The 16729-nt window shown below is 34.9% G+C and overlaps 2 protein-coding genes across 6 annotated transcripts in view; both read left to right on the forward strand.

Annotated features, from left to right (window-relative positions):
• The window catches only part of LOC111711537 (RNA polymerase II-associated protein 1), a 33841-nt gene extending 23343 nt beyond the window's left edge, over window positions 1-10498 (forward strand). The window contains exons 1-9 of one of the 3 annotated variants that reach the window (XM_023485917.1): window positions 763-1817; window positions 3211-3308; window positions 4327-4534; window positions 4604-4686; window positions 5623-5706; window positions 5997-6153; window positions 7155-7303; window positions 7830-8015; window positions 8221-10498. In XM_023485917.1, the coding sequence (XP_023341685.1) occupies window positions 1385-1817; window positions 3211-3308; window positions 4327-4534; window positions 4604-4686; window positions 5623-5706; window positions 5997-6153; window positions 7155-7303; window positions 7830-8015; window positions 8221-10488 (3666 nt within the window). In that variant the 5' untranslated portion in view covers window positions 763-1384 and the 3' untranslated portion in view covers window positions 10489-10498. Of the gene's footprint in view, window positions 1-12; window positions 369-762; window positions 1818-3210; window positions 3309-4326; window positions 4687-5622; window positions 5707-5996; window positions 6154-7154; window positions 7304-7829; window positions 8016-8220 lie in introns of those variants that run through there. The other 2 variants (XM_023485916.1, XR_002767266.1) reach the window with 2 other exon arrangements.
• Window positions 10477-16718, forward strand: LOC111711538 (NEDD8-activating enzyme E1 catalytic subunit). 3 transcript variants are annotated; one of them, XM_023485921.1, is made up of 6 exons: window positions 10477-10888; window positions 12414-12481; window positions 13448-13557; window positions 13815-14386; window positions 15307-15550; window positions 16179-16718. In XM_023485921.1, the coding sequence occupies exons 1-5, from the start codon at window positions 10514-10516 to the stop codon at window positions 15499-15501; spliced, it is 1320 nt and encodes a 439-aa protein (XP_023341689.1). In that variant the 5' UTR covers window positions 10477-10513; the 3' UTR covers window positions 15502-15550; window positions 16179-16718. The 3 variants fall into 3 exon arrangements, with proteins under 3 accessions (XP_023341689.1, XP_023341690.1, XP_023341686.1); XM_023485922.1 differs by having other exon boundaries at window positions 16211-16718; XM_023485918.1 differs by having other exon boundaries at window positions 15307-16718.
• Window positions 16719-16729: the final 11 nt, after the last annotated feature.

A 16729-nucleotide genomic window follows, 5' to 3' on the forward strand; every position in this document is an offset into this window, starting at 1 on the left:
CCCTGATTGTAGCCTGTGGAATTTGGTAAATTCTTTCCGTCGGCAGCAGATTTCAGACACCAGAGAAGTTTGTTACAACTGTCTCATGGACCTGCATACTGCACGGAACCTACTAAACTATTACATCAATTCGTCATTCAATGTTTAATGACCGACAACGACTGTAATTTAATCCCACCGGTCGGAATGCGAAGGGGCAAGCAGCAAAATGTTCATTGCTAGATTGCAGTTTTAGTCGCAGTTACGTGACCAGCGACGCTACTCACAAAGCCATGGAGCTCTTCAAATCAATTCCCTATATCTCGTGAATCCCGTGATAACTGTATAACAAAAACGATGGATTAATAAATTATTCGTCAATTTTAAAAGTTGTCGGATTGGATATCGAGATCAAGTGGTGTAAATTATCTTTGTTTCGCACAAACGTTTTGACCTCGGGTAAGGGTGCACTCAGTATTTCTAAAATGTAAGCATCGACTCTAGAGAAAAATAATAAAATAATAAGCTCCTCTTTTAAATTTTAAAATTTTATTCTTCAAAATTAGAAATTCTATTATCTTCTCAAAGATAAAATTCAAGGATTGAAACTTGCCACGACGGGAAAATATGTCTTGGTATTTTTTAAACTGTCAATTTAAAAGTTAAGCCATTCTTTAAATTTATCAAATAAATTTTTGAGGATTTTTGAAAAGTAAATTTCACGAATTAAACTTTAATTTATGAAAATTAGAATTAAACAAATTCGTGAGAGGCAGACTATTAATCAATAATCCTTTATTGTACTAAATCAATATATTTTAACTCGCGCCAAATCAAAATATTAATTCATCTTACATTTTTGAGTTAAAGTTAAATAATTTTCTATAGATATTATTTGCCGTGAAACATATATATTTCTATCATAGCATTGCATAGATGTTAAAAATACACTGCTTGTTTTTTTTTAGAGAAATCTATTTGTCATTTTAATATAAGTTGTGTACATGCCGTACACAGTACACATTGTGTATTATTGAGTACGTCGAGATGTTAAAATGTTCTGTCAATTGTAAATGAAATGTTAAGAAATACCCCTTTTTTAAATTACAGAAGAAAACTAGCTCTTTTCGATATTTTAAATAATTTTTTCTCCCTTATATCAACCCTGATCATGAGACTCGGTGGTTATATTTAGATTTTTAAATCACTAGGAGTTCAATTTCAACGCAGTTCCTTGGAAAACGAGATATATTATTTCTCCAAATCTATTTTATAAATTTATCGATTTATTAAACCTGTAAAAGTTTAGGTTTTAAACCTTGGTAATTGTGTATGTATGTATTAAGAATAAATATAAAGGATTTTATCGAATTTATTGTTTCAGTGTGATCTGTTTTCAGAGAAAATGATACGTCGTCCCAAACCCGGGGAGTCTGACCTGGACGAAATGATGAAGGAGTTTGAGAAGAATCCTGCTCCGGCCTCTTCCGATCTTGTCAACAAAAGGAAACCCGACTCCGGTCCCGAGCCGGAGATAAAGAAACCCAAATCAGTATTTGCCCGCCAGAGAGAATCCCGAAGTAAACCCGAACCTGCTCCGGAGATTGTCAACCTATCCGTTCTATCGGAGATAAGAGAGAGGACCTGCTCCCGTCTCCCGGTCCCACCCTGTCCTAGTGGCTCAACGGGATTTCCCGAGATCTTAAAGTTGGATAAAATATCCGGGTCTGGTGAAACCAAGAGGAGTTTATTCTCTCAGCAGTTTATGAAAATGAAACAAGGTTTCTCCGATTCTACTCTTTCATCCCAATCCTTCAACAAACCACAAAATCTTGCAGGTTAGCTAATCAGGATTTCAAATGTCAACATTTAAATATACTTTTTCTTGAAAGTAACCCTAAAGTTTATTATTTTAATTAAAATCTTTAAGTAGAATTTTTCTTGATAATAAATCTCGGAACTTTTATTTTTCCATTATTTAATACCAGAAAATTGGTTTTTATGAGATCAAGTTTTTTTTATGAACTTCTGCTTTGTTTTAGAAAACTAATTGTCCCGAAGTATTCTAGGGATTTTGTTAATTACACACAAATTACTCCTAAAATAGAGAAGGGTTTTAAAATTCATAATAATATAAAAGTCAGTAGAACATCATCCCTGATTGCCTGAATATTATTCCAAGAATATTGACAAAAATATTAATTTAGTTTTTTATTTTCGAGGAAAAAAATAGATAAGAATTTTTTCAGCAAATATCCAGAGGTGTTTATCCGTTCTCAGACTCATATCCCCCCCCCTTCGAATCATTTCTTTCATTGGCGAAAATTTTTTTTGGTGCCCTATAAAGGTTAATAACCAGGTCTCCCTGAGATGTTTTTTTAATTCTTAATATTTTCACTCATTGTACATTGCACAGTAACCGACTAGCTTTTTAAAAGGAGAAAACATGACATCGCTATTGAGGGAAAAATATGATATTTTCCTGTGTAAACCAAAACTAGCAGATAAAGATAAATTTCCTCTTTTTCCTACTTTTTCCTTCCCTCTTCCCCCCTTTTCCTTACCTTTACCCCTTTCCTTCCTCTTCCCCCCTTTTCTTTCCCTCTTCCCCCCTTTTCCTTCCCTCTTCCCCCCTTTTCCTTCCCTCTTCCCCCCTTTTCCTTCCCTCTTCCCCCCTTTTCCTTCCCTCTTCCCCCCTTTTCCTTCCCTCTTCCCCCCTTTTCCTTCCCTCTTCCCCCCCTTTTCCTTCCCTCTTCCCCCTTTTCCTTCCTTTACTAACTTAACCTATCATATTTTTCCCAAAAGGTTTTGCTTAGTTTCCTGTGTGCCAAAACCAGCGGATTAAAAATAATTTCCTTCTTTTCCTCTTTTTTCTCCTTTTTCCTTCTCTCTTCCCCCTCTTTTCCCCCTTTTCCCTTTTTTCTTCATTTCCTCCTAACCCCTTGAATAGCTCATCGGGGGGGGGGGGGGCAAAATGAAAATCATACACCCCTGCAAATATCAAAATATTAAGTTACTTGCTTGGAACCCCAGCTAAAACAAAGATGCTCTATAAATGTATAAACCCATTCAATGAAGAATTTTTTAACCAAGCTAAGATAATTTTTGTGGTTTTATTGAGTTACACAATCAAAGTTTAAGGCAAATCGGTCAAAGGGCTCGCGAGTTATGATCAGAAAAAATAACAAACAGAGATTTCCACTCTTATATATATCTATACTTTTGTTTTAGAGAGCATCGGAGGGCGCAGTTTTATTCTGGAGGGATCTGGACTCCAATCTTGGACGGAGGCTGAAGAGTTGCATACAGAAAACTTCAAGAGGTTGGAGGTTAGATTTATAAATGAACTTTATACATTCAAATTAATCCTTATTTATGTGATACTGTTGTAATGCCAATTTACAACTCTCATGTCAAATTATGTCAAATTATGGAGAAGTACGTCAATGTATGTCCAGTGTAGATTGTATGTCTAAATTATTTTAACCTCCACTAACCCACCTTGGTCCAAGGTTTCAAATTACGGTGTTCTACTTTTTATTAAGATGGCCCCCCATCTTCCCATCCTATGTCGATTTACCTAATTTGAATTTTTGTGTATATTTTAAATTGTTAAATTAATATTGAACTTTAATTTAGCTTTTTGGTCAAATTAAAGATTTTCAATTTGACAAGCTTTTCAAAGATAGCATATTAAGATTTTTAAATATTAAAACGCTTTACAAGAATTAGTTTCATCTTAAAAGTTGTCATAAGAAACAAGTTCTTAATTGATTTAAACCCGAACATATCTTGCTAATATGTAATATCTTTTTTCCGGGTTGGACTTCTCACAAAAGGGAAAGTATCCAACCGTTGCTGTTCTAGTGAGCAACATGCGGATATCTGAGCAGCAAAAGCATGGAGAACGATAGCCTAAATTTGTTGTATTTTAAGTTTTGACAAAATAGTTGCTTTCTGCTCTTAGAGGGGTTCGGACCTCTGTGTGAAGTGCAGAAAAATAGGAAATAAGTCACCTTAACCTAGTTCTAGAGCTGGCAGTTTGGCAAACTGCTAGGATGTCCCCCCCCAAATTTTTTTTTTCAAAATTAGCAGAAAAATTATTGAAAGATGTACGAACAAGAAGAAAATGAAGAACAATAAAATAGAAATGTCAAAATATTTGCATCTGCTATGATATTACTATTTAAAGAATATTGTTAAAAATTTCAAATTTAATAATGAATATGGAAAAAAAGGTTGACAAAAGTTTGAATGTCACAAATCTAAATTGTGTTTGACAAAATATTGAATAGAAGATTTTATTAAATTTTACATTGATAAATGTGAAAGAAATACATTTTTCAGGCTATGTCTGAACAAGAAATCTTGGAAGAACAGGAGAAACTCGTTCAAAGCTTAGATCCGTCCTTGTTGGTGTTCCTTAGAACCCGGAGATCTATGGTTCCACCCGGAGACAAATCCGTCCCGGGTGATGAACCAATGCAGCAGGATTTATTGAGAACTCAATCTAACCCGAACTCTGATTCTAAACCTGAACCCAGCACAGTTGAAGATATCTCGGATTTGATGAACAAGTATCCGAATATGAACCGGGATGAACCTGAACCCAACACAGTTGAAGATATCTCGGATTTGATGAACAAGTATCCGAATATGAACCGGGATGAACCTGAGAAAAGGGAATGGATGTCAAGCATTCCAGAGGTGAATTTTTAACCATTTTCTCTTGTCTTCATTTTTCTTTTTTTTCTAATTTGAAAGAAAATGTTTATTTTTTGTGATTCCATAAAATGTGTAATAGTATGGTAAAAATATTTAACAGCTTGCAAGCAAAGCTAATAACAACAAGCTGAAGGACCCGGCGTTGCCCGTGAAAAAAAAATTGAAAACAAAATTTTGAGAAAGAAAAAAATTTGAAAAAAAAATATTTTTGATTTTTTTAGCCTTGGGGGCCCCCATGAGTGCCCACAAAAAAATTTAGCCCAATCGGTCCAGCCACGCCAGCTATAGGTGACATATATATATATATATATACGAATGTCTTGTTTTATTATACATATTACAAGCACTTGGGTGTATGATGGGACAAAAGTTTAAAGGCCTTATTTTGTGAATCGGAAATTGAAATTGAAATTACGTGTACAGTCCCTTTGCACAGCCCTCTACTTTTAAACGTCATCTTCCCGTGAAAATGTTAATATTTAAAGCATTCTAAGTTTAATAACAAACTAATATTCTAGATTAAAAATTCTTTCATGTATCAAATATAGTTAACAGGAAGTTTACAGGAATAAAATATTAGAGATTATAATATAAGAAAATACTTGATATCACATACTACACATAACACGAAACTAAAGATGACTTATTTTATAAAAAGGGAAGTAAATGAGGTTTTGATTACAAAAAGTATTTTTGTATAAGTTAAACTGTGAATGGTGATTTATAGAAACACAAATATTTTTGAATATTACAAACCATGAAACCTTACTCCATCATGACTCATGAGTCCAGATGGTATGGTCACTTCGTATCTAGGATGTGGGAGTAGGACGTCCACAAAAGTTTTTAGAAGAACCAGGGTTTAAAAATCTGGTAAATTGTTCTATGGGGTTTTCATTGTAATTGTCTTTTCTCCAGGTTGAGTTGAGCGGAGACGGAAAGGGAGGGTTCTCAGCCAGGTTTGGTTTCGATGGATCTCTAATAGATCCTAATTCTGCACAGGTGGATTATGTTTCATCCATGTTACAAAATAACTAAACTTTTCAAGCTTTAAATTAAACTTTTAATACGTCTTTTATTTTGCCTTTTTTTAATCTTCAAAGTGAACTGATTTTTATATATTTTTTTCAGCACAAATTGTTAAGAATGTCAAAAGAATAAAATAATGTAAAAAATGTAAAAATTTCATGACCTGTTACAGTTTTTTAAGACTAAAAAAGATTTTTTAGAACTTCTGATTACTGGAGATAATAAGAATTTCTAGAGTAATAAAATAAAAACTCTTTTATCAGGTTGATGTGAGGTCTGGTCTACATCATCATGGTGAGGAACCAGAACGTGCTGGATATACTCTTTCTGAACTCTTCACTCTCATCCGGTCCTCCAGCTCCAGGCAAAGGGTTCTAGCACTAGACATACTGGCAGCCATATTGGATAAATACTGGACAGGTAGATATACTGGCGGCCATATTGGATAAATACTGGCCAGGTATATATATTATATACTGACGGCTATATTGCCCGCGTCAGTGCGCTAAAAAATTTTGTGTCCCCCCTTTAAAACCCCTTTTTTGAAAAAATATTGAAACCTTTTTCAACTTGTAAACTATTCGATCATAAAACTTCCAGATTTCAAGTGTTGAAAAATTATTTATGTAATTTTCTTAAGTGGACTCATCAGCCACTCCCTCTTAATATTGTGGTGTAAGCTTCAAGAGGTGAAAAATAGAGATGGAAACGTTTCTTTAAAATATCTATATTTTCATAGGATCGATAATATTGTATATAAATAATGATATCAAATATATATATACACTGTATTGATTCAAGTATTGATCGAAGCTTTTTTAATGAAACTTTTTTATTTAAGGGCAAAAGTGAGATTTTAAAGTATTTTTTATTATACGATGTAATTATACTTAAATGGAATACATGTGTAATTTCAAGTGACCCATCGTTTCTGAAGCAAGAAATGCATGAGTCACTTTTGTAGAGAAACCACAAATAAAAATAATCAGTTTTCAAAATGGGAAACATGGATATTTAATGCAAGACTAAGCTTTGAAGGGTATTGTTGTGAATCAGAATTGAAATTATGTCTGCAGTCTCTTTAAACCTCTCAATTGATTCTATATTAATAAAACTGCTTTGTAGCTCCCCCTCCCCCTGGGTGCCACGTATTGAATAAATGCTGGAGAAAACTAGCGGCAAAACAACTGAAAGGTCTGATCCTCCGTACCCCCCCCCCCCCATCATTGGTGCCCCATATTGAATAAATGCTGGAGAATACTAGCGGCAAAACAACTGAAAGGTCTGATCCTCCGTAGCCCCCCCCCCCATGATGGGTGCCACGTATTGAATAAATGCTGGAGAATACTAGCGGCAAAACAACTGAAAGGTCTGCTCCTCCGTGATATACAAAGCAATTAACCGTAATATCCTATTTTTAGGTGTGTTGGATTCTTGTTTCTCCTTGAACCCTGTAGAAGAGATGGTTGGAGCTGGTTTAGTTTCCTTGCTCAGGTCTTGTCTGGATGAGAAGGAGGAGAGCGTGGTATTCTCCGCTACTCAGTGTTTAGCTAACCTATTTTACTCTCAGGTAGAGATTATAGTACCAAATCGTTTAAAATTTTCGCAATTCTTGTTTTGTTTAAACTCAGAAAAAGTCAAAGATTTATTTTTAACTTCATAAAATTTTGACAATTAAGACTCAAAATTAAAAATCAAACTTTCTTTTTAGGTGTGATATCCATCGAATATATTTTGCTGACATGTATTTAAATGAATTTATACTAGTGTTGTAAATATTAATAATGTTCTTCGCCTTATCAAAAATGCAAAGCCAATAAACGGAATTTGTAATGGAATTGTTAATTCATAGTTACATGTCTTAACTCACACTTAATTTAATATTTGTAATACAACTGTCTTAATCTTAAGATTATTTTGGATACTATCGGTTTTTTTTTAGGTTTTAGTGATTTTTGAGGTTTTGAATTTTAGTGATATTGTATATTTTTATTTTAAACAATTTTTTTACTTCCCCTGATAGTCAGAATTTACTGTTTTAATCCTTCTTTTTTTCTTCAATAAAATAAATTTTTAAATTCTCAAATGTATTTTAGGGTGAGGAATCTGCTCTAGACTGGACTAATCTCTACTCCCCGGAGCAACCCGTCCTAGCTCCCGTCCTTGAGGAGAAAGATCAGGAGGAGATTGAAGAGCTAAAGGATCATGAACTTGTTCAGTTAGATCTCATTCTTGGTCTGCTCAGGATGGATATCCTACCACGGATCCGGTATATTCTCACGGTACGTTTAGTAGTACACGATATCCTACCTTATCTTATCCTTCTCTTTTTTCAAAAATACTCAACTTTTTCAAGATATATTGAGGAAACGTGTCATTGTTTTACACCGCTGCATTTAAATAAACTTCATTATAACTTATTTTTATGAAATATTTAACCAGATATATTTAAATTTTCAAGGTTATTCTGATGATATTTTGTTGAAGGTGCTAAGACCTGGACCCGGAGTAGTTCTTTCATCAGTGAAGATCCTAGTCCGGATATCCCGGCACTCCCTCTACTCAGCCCAGCAGGTTTCACACTGTCCTGGTCTCCTACAGACACTGATAGCAGAGTTCCTTCCTCCTCTTCTCCCTCACACCTTCTCAAATACAACCCTATACGGAGCTCCGGTCTGGTTGGTTTGTAAACTTTGTAGAGTTTTATTAGCTTGGGACTTGAACCTGGCAAGGTTTATAACTCAGGAGTTTCAATTGGAACCCTCGCTTATGGTCTATCTAACAATAGATCCGTCCCAGGCTACTATCCCGTCTCGAGAAGCAGTTCTTCTCTGTGTGGAGAGCTACCGAACCTGGTGCACCTTGCTCCGGTATAATCTAACTACTGGGAGCTATACAAACCTATATCCTGTACTCGTCCGACAGTTGTTATATTTCATTGAGAAGATTGATATCAGTACTGGGACGGAGCAGCAGTTTAACTACGATGTTGGTTGTTGGTTGCTCATGGTGCTTACTACAGTTCTAGGCTGTGTTGACAAGAATACTCTGGACTGGGTTCATGTAGCAGATCTGAGAAAACCTGTTGAAACCTGCACAAGAAAATGGTTGGTTCAGCTATCTCGACAGTCGGAGCTAATCTCAACCTCGGCGTATAATTTAGTAGGAACAGGTTTTACATTCCTCTCTGTGTTCTATCTCAAGCTGAAGACACGAACTGAGTTTAATCAGGATAAATTTAAGGAGGAACTTATTTCAGACTTCTCCAGTATTATTCAAACCTGTTTCAAATCAGACTTTATGAAGGTGCTGTCTGAGAAAATGTCAGTGTATAGTGGATACCTGAGCGGGTTCAAAGAGCAGAAGAGATCTCTTCCCTGTCTAGAAATCCCCGGAGCAGTTTTGTTAAATGGAGATGTTCATCCTGTTCTAAATCCAACCGCTCCGATCTTCATGCTTTCCAGTCTGTTTAGGTTCATCTCCGTTGTCAACTCTATAGTACCAGGTGTTTGCCCAACCCAGAGCATTTTAACAGGATTTAAAGGATATTTTCAAAACCTGGCCGCGAAACCGGTATCTCTCGTCCCGAACTGGTTTTCTAGGTTTGAAAGTCGTCTTCTCTTCTGGGCGCTTTCAACTCAGTTTAACTCCGAGGTGGAGAATGATACGCATAAACTATCTGTAAAAGTTTGTGGACTGCTGCAAAGACCTGACGAAATCCTTCTTCGTGAACTCATGGAAAACATTGTGTTTAACCAGCAGATCCTTCAGTCCGAGTATCTTCTCAGTAGTTGTCTGGAAGCTCTGTCTCTTGGTTCAGTTTCCCCTCTGTCCTGTCCAACCAACCTACCTGAGCAGGACGTTAATCAAATCTTAAATTCAAGTTTGAACAACCTGGACAATATCAAGGCGACCTATATGGAGAAATTGTTTAATGATAATCTATGTCGAATATCTCTGTTCTACCATAACCTGTCGAACCAGTATAATCTTAGTCTAGTATTGAGAGGGGAACCCGTTCTATCCCAGGATTGGCCGTTCTACCCCCTTCTCCAGGTCTACAACTGGGAACAGAGTGGGAAGAACAAAACTCAGGTCCGGATAGAGGATATGAGAAACTGCTTGGCCTGGCTTCTTCTTACAGATAGTAATCAGTGTTCACCAAGAGAGAACACGGCTAGGTTCTACCGTCTTGCAACCATCTTCCTCTCCGGTAACGATCTTTTCCTGGACCCTGTGGTACATAACCTTCTCACAGCACTACTAAGAGGCGTAATGAAGGATGGATTACCTGACTTATCTCTCTCCGTCCCAGGGCTCACCTCGGGACACGAGTTCTATCTTCAACTTCTGGATCAGTATCAGGCGGTTTCATACGGAGATCAACTCTTTTCTCTTTTTATCTCCGTCCCGCTCAGTATGTCCCAACCCGTTGCATTCCGTAGAACTTTCTGGACGGAGAAACCAGATCTTGTGAGAACGATATCTCTGAAGTCCAACCATCTGACAAAGAACATTGTGGAGAAGTTTCTTGGGCCTCAGGAATTAGAAACAGATATTCTTATTGCACTTTTCCACGCTTTAAGAGACAATTGTATTATGAAGTCCAGGAACGAATTTCTTTATTTAATTGCTTCAACTCAAATTAAGAATTTGATCAGACTTCAAACTGAAAACGATGAGTTAAACAAACTGATCAAGTACATTAAATCCGCCAAAAAGGATGAAGAGCTAAGGCGAGATCTTGATATTTAATATTTTCAGATTTTTACAAAACAAAATGGAGGTTGACGAACCGATAGTTGACTGGCCAGGACGCTGGTCCCATGTCCGTAAGATCTTGGAGCGTCGAGGACCTCTTACTCCGGCATCCTTCGATCCTTCTCCGGGTATACTGGAGTTCCTCCTGGAGAACTGTAAGATACTTGTGATCGGAGCCGGAGGGTTGGGTTGCGAACTCTTGAAGAACCTTGCTCTCATGGGGTTTAGACAGATTACTGTGATAGACATGGATACCATAGACCTGTCCAACCTGAACCGGCAGTTCTTGTTCCGCCAGAAGGATGTTGGCAGATCCAAGGCAGAGGTTGCGGCGGAGTTTATAAATAAAAGAATCCCAGGCTGTAATGTTACTCCACATAATTGTAAAATTCAGGTTAGCAGCTTTCATTTTTTCCAGTGTTAATATTTTTTTTTTTTAAATGTTAGGAATTGGCTTTATCACTAGGTTTTAGGGTTGACATAAAAAACCAGCCCAAAAAAACCAACAAAACCCACGTTGAAAAACCACCTGTAAGTGGGCTTTTTTTGGGGTTTCATTGTTTTTTTTAGAATTCTTTTAATTATTGCCTTTTCTTCACTCTTAAAATGATTAACTTTTCCAGAAATAAGGTCTACTATTAACTGTATTGATTTTTAGCAGTTCACAGCATTAAAACTGGCACGTTTATTCATTTCTAAGACTTAAACCAATGATCTTAACAAAATTAATATTGTTCGAATATTTAGTTATTTCAAAAAAAATATTGTCACTCTGGACTTCAACTTCAAGACGGTTTCGGGTAATACAGCAGACAAATCCAATTGTAGAAAACTTTTGAAGCAATCGATCGTCTGCAGTGCTTTTTTATCACAAGTATCAAAAATATTGAAAAACGCAAGGAGATGCACAGAACTTTATCTGTTTTCAAAATTTGTTGCGATAGAACAAGGATATAAATTTAAAATCCCCCCTTAGTAATTTCTATGTGTGAATGAGCTGAAGTTTTTTGGTATTTAAGAGTGATCTTTTTTATTGAGCATTTAATATCTACCCATTAATCTAAGTAGCCCCCCCCCCACAATCAAAAATATGTATCCAAGTGTGAAAAAAGAATTAGTCTGAAATTTTAGAACTATAATACAAAAAAATTGCAGTATTCCCTCTATAAAGAAGGGAGGGGATATTCTTGTATTTAAAAAGTATTTATATATGATTATAGCCTATTATCACAACAACATTTTTCAAAACTGTTCAGTGTTCACCAATTGCTCAAATAGTCTTATTATTATGAATTGGAATGAATTTTAGTAAGTTTTAATAAAATTCAAATTGAGAACCCCCCCCTAAAAAAAACAAAAAAAAAACAATAAAACCCAATAAAACTGACTGGGCTGGTTTTTTTTGAACCCGTGTTTTTTCCAATCCTGCAGAGTTTGGGAAAATTGAATTTTTTGGACAAAAAAAGATGGTAAAAACGTGGCAAATTTTTCATCCCAATCATTTTACAAAAAACCACAATTAAAATTGAAGATACATGCATATATCTTCATTCATTATAAAACGACGTGCATATATCTTCATTCATTATAAACGATCTTTCGTTAACGACCATCAACGACGTCTCCTTGTTAACGACCGTTAACAACGACCTCTTAAAGAAATAAATACATTTTTTGGTCGAAAAATTCGAGGTCAGAAAATTGTTCGTTTCGATAAAAAAAATTAAGACAACATTCATAACCTTATCTTTCTGAAAAAAAATTAAACTAATTTTTATAAAAGTTAAGATTCATTAGCGATTTTTTTTAAACGATAGTTTTTCGTTTTTTGCATGTTCAAAACCAATGGTTCGTTTTCAAAAACAATCGTTTTTAAAAACGGAAATATTTCTATTTTTCTTAACTCTGAAAATATTCAGGATTTTGACGAGAGTTTTTACCGAGGATTTCATCTAGTAGTGAGTGGGCTAGATAGTATAGTAGCCAGGTAGATATGTATAATTTAACTTAAAGATATTGTTCATGTATTTCATCTAGTAGTAAGTGGGCTAGATAGTATAGTAGCCAGGTAGATATGTATAATTTAACTTAAAGATATTGTTCATGTATTTCAATGTCAGGAATACATTTAAACTGATTTGATCACTCATTGATGTCCCTCAAGACCGGATTGTTCGAAAACCCGGATTTCCGGCAAATTTCGTTATTTTTTTAGACAAATTAACCGTGTTTTTAATTTAAAAAATCGTTTTTCCTTAAACAGCTCTAATAAGGAGAGACATTTACAGATATTTAATTTTTCATTTTCAGTATTTTCAAAGACTTATAGACTAAAGATATAATTATCTTTGTAAGTCATTTTAATAATAAAAGACATTTATACGTTTTTACACATTCTTAAAAGATCTTTGACCTCTCAAATGCGGTCTGAAATATTGACGCATTACACGTGTTACTAGCCGTAGAATTTGATAATTACTTTGAAAAATAAAATCGAATCTAGAACAGATTTCTTTTGAGCGTATGTCTCCCGTAGGTTCCCTTTGAAAAATCAGCCCTATTTGGTTCAGCCGTTTGGTCAGCTAAAGCCTACCTACATACATGGTGTCCCACATCAAATTAGACCGCGTCAATGGGTCTAAATTACGATTTGGGGGACAAATCAGAAAATTGAAGAAGAATGGATCATTTTGAAAAATTTAACAAGGCTAATAAAATTTTTTTGCAGAAAATGCTAGATTTTCGAGTATAATGTGCGTATATTTAGCGTTAAAGGTTGGAGATAATCTAATATGATATGGGACGCTCTGTACATATATATGAGCGAAGAGCTTCAAGATATGGAAGATTATGTGACCTGTCCTTTTTTAATTTTAATTTGTTAATTTTATTAATTTCATTAATGATAATTGAATCTAACCTATCAAAAATTGTGATCAAACTTGATATTCAGACGATGGATAAACGGTATGCTGATCTCTATGCTTGAGTATGACGATGATGATGAACTAATCAGATCATCTCTCATCCCCCTCATTGACGGGGGGACGGAGGGGTTCAAAGGTAACGAAAAAAACACAATTTTTGGAGGATTTTTTATAAATTTAATATTATTAATTTTGGATTAGTTGAGTTTAACTTTTTATTCACTGAAAAGTAGGTGGAAAAATAATCGAAACAGCCAAGAGCTATTTTGTACTTTTAAAACTATTATCAATTTGTAAATGTACACAGATACATGCATTTTAGCAATGCACTTTATCTTCTTGTCGTTTAACTCTAATTGTTTTGCATAACAATTCATTATTTATATTTTCCAGGAAATGCTCGAGTAATTCTGCCTGGTCTTACTGCCTGCATAGACTGTACGCTAGACCTCTTCCCTCCGCAGATTAACTTCCCGCTTTGCACCATAGCCCACACACCTCGCCTACCGGAGCACTGTATAGAATACGTCCGTCTCCTCCTCTGGCAGAAAGAGAACCCATTTGGAGAGGATACGTCCATAGACGGAGACGATCCAAACCACATTTCCTGGATTCTAGAGAAATCTGTAGAACGCGCCGGTCAGTACGGTATTCACGGAGTAACATACCGACTCACCCAGGGGGTCATTAAAAACATCATCCCTGCCGTTGCTTCAACCAATGCTGTGATTGCAGCCGCATGTGCCAACGAGGTGTTTAAACTTGCAACCTCCTGCTGCAACCCCCTGAACAACTACATGGTGTTCAACGACGCCGACGGGATCTACACCTTTGTGTACGAGCAGGAGAAGAATCCGTCCTGCCTAGCGTGTAGTAATAAACCCCAAAGATTAGAGTTCTCACCTTCAGATAAACTTCAACAAATCATTGATTATCTCATCAATACTCCAACCTTTCAGATGAAGGTAAATATTCCTTTTAAAAAAGAATGAATATAATAATAATATGAAAAATAATATGTCTCCTGAGTCTTTACATAGCACTTAAATTAGATTCTATTTCAGCTTTAAGTAAAAGTTAAAAATTTGTAAAATAACTAATGATGTAAAAAAAATGAATTTACAATATTATTAATTGTTAAGTAGTTTAAAACTCCATAAATTGGTTTAAATCTTACTAATACTTTTATCATAACTTAGATCCTATCAATATTCATTATTTAAAAAAGGGAATTCATACATCGTCTAATGGGACTTCAAAAGTATATGATTTATCTAAAAGGTTTATTTTAAGGTACTCGTTTCTTTGCAAGAACAAATAATATTTAAAACGTCGAGAAACAATTATTCAGAACAGAAAATTTCATGTAAAGGGTTTTCACCTAAGAAATGTTTTTTTTTATTTCAAAAATGCAAAATGCTGTTAAAAACCCCTTTTTTATTGCATCCTCTATTTCCGTCAAATAAAGTTAACATATAGCTGATGTTGGACGTTAGTGTTAGAGATTCACCACACAAATATGGATAGCCAGACATGGTTTAATCACGTATATTTAGTTCAATCACTGATCTTGAGCTTGAGCCGGAACACCAATCAAGTGTATTAACTTATGTCACGTGGTTTAATTACCATTTTTCTCTATTTGATTCTGGTCCTTGTCATACTTGAGTTAATTGATTTTATTTCTTGTTTTAGTATCTATTTTTTAAATAAAGAAAATATCTAATTTTATGCGATTTCTAAGTTTTTCAAAAATAAATTATAATAAAAATAAAAAAAGTCAAATTGATCTTTTTCTTTTCAAATTATTTACAATAAATATTAAGATTTGAAGTATGTTTTTTTTCTAAATTTTTTTGTTTAATTGATTGATTGATTATTAAAGGCGCCAGGGATCACAACTAGCGTGGACGGAAAGAACAAGACCTTGTACATCCAGACTGTTTCCAGTATAGAGGAGAGAACCCGTCCTAACCTGAAATTATCCTTGTCAGAGTTGGGTCTCCAGGACGGATCTGAGCTGGTTGTAGCAGATTCCACTTCTCCGTCCTCAATCCTATTCACTCTCAAAATGGTTTAATTAGAATACAGAGAACGCATCTGACATTGATTACTAACCAGGAAACAAGGTTCAACAGTTTCCATGAGGCGTTTTTTTTATTTAATCTTGATTTTAAAAAATTAAAATTCACTTTTTGTCTTCAAGGCTACAAGGAGATTGGTTGAAAATGATATTGAATGTCATTTTTAGACAAAGCTTGTGCTTTGCAACTGTCTTCTTTCCATTAGGTGAGGTATACCTAGTCCTCCTTATAATTCTAGCGATTCTCTGTCTATAATTTTGATCTTTACTAAGAGAAACAATGTTGGTTATTATGTACTAGAATGTACTGTTATCACAGATAATAAAACCTTGCGTGTACACTGTGCATTTACACAGTACAAGGAAGCCAACTTCAAACCTTGCCTTGGCAATTAGAGCATACAAAAAATAGAAATAGACACGGTTATAACCTACTTGTAAGAATGACTAGAAAATACCAAACGCCTGAAATGTCTGATCGTACCATGATAAGTTAAAAGTTTTTCTTGTCGTCGCCTGTTACAGGGTTACGTTTACTCAAAATAATGTGATTCTTTGGATCAAGACATTTGGTGAGATCTTGGTCAATTAATAGTACACAAAGCAATATTGATAATTAAAGATATCAGTGTAAAATCAATATCGTTATTAATCTAAGAATCCTTGTTGCTTTGAATGTTAAAATGTATGGATGAACTTGAATCAGTTCAAGTCTCGGTGATAAGTGCAGTTCAAGTCTCGGTGATAAGTACATAAGCTCATAAGCAGTGCATAGTATTCGGGTCCGGATCCTCAAAAATATGCGATCCACGGATCCGGATCCAAGGGGCAAAATATTAACCAAACCCTGTTAGAAATTTTGCTCCCAAAATACTAATCTTAATTGTTGAAAAATGAGAGATTATTAAAATCTTATAATCTATGAATGGTTCAACAAGTTTCAGCCAAAAATTAAGTTAAAAAGAAAGAAGAAAAATTTAATATTTTTCAGTGGTTCAAAAAATCAGTAAATCTTAATGAAATGTTCATATCCTGGATCCGAGTACGGATTGGATCCGGATCCATTTTCTAAAGGCGGATTCATGATCCGGATTTCAAGAATTAAATGGATCTTAAGCACTGATGTTAAGTCATCAGCTGGAATTTGTAGTTACAAATTGCCTTATTTGTGTACCCTTATTTTTTAAAACTTATATAAACGATAACAAATGTGATTTGCTGTTCT

This window comes from Eurytemora carolleeae, unplaced genomic scaffold (assembly GCF_000591075.1).
Source record: "Eurytemora carolleeae unplaced genomic scaffold, Eaff_2.0 scaffold628, whole genome shotgun sequence".
Classification (NCBI taxonomy): domain Eukaryota; kingdom Metazoa; phylum Arthropoda; class Copepoda; order Calanoida; family Temoridae; genus Eurytemora; species Eurytemora carolleeae.

Bases quoted from the DNA above. Each gene is read 5' to 3' on its own strand.
- LOC111711538 (XM_023485918.1), top strand. From the start codon at position 10,514: ATGGAGGTTGACGAACCGATAGTTGACTGGCCAGGACGCTGGTCCCAT. The intron at 12,482-13,447 runs GTAGATATGTAT...CTTGATATTCAG, and splicing joins CTAGATAGTATAGTAGCCAG to ACGATGGATAAACGGTATGC. The intron at 13,558-13,814 runs GTAACGAAAAAA...TATATTTTCCAG, and splicing joins GGGGACGGAGGGGTTCAAAG to GAAATGCTCGAGTAATTCTG.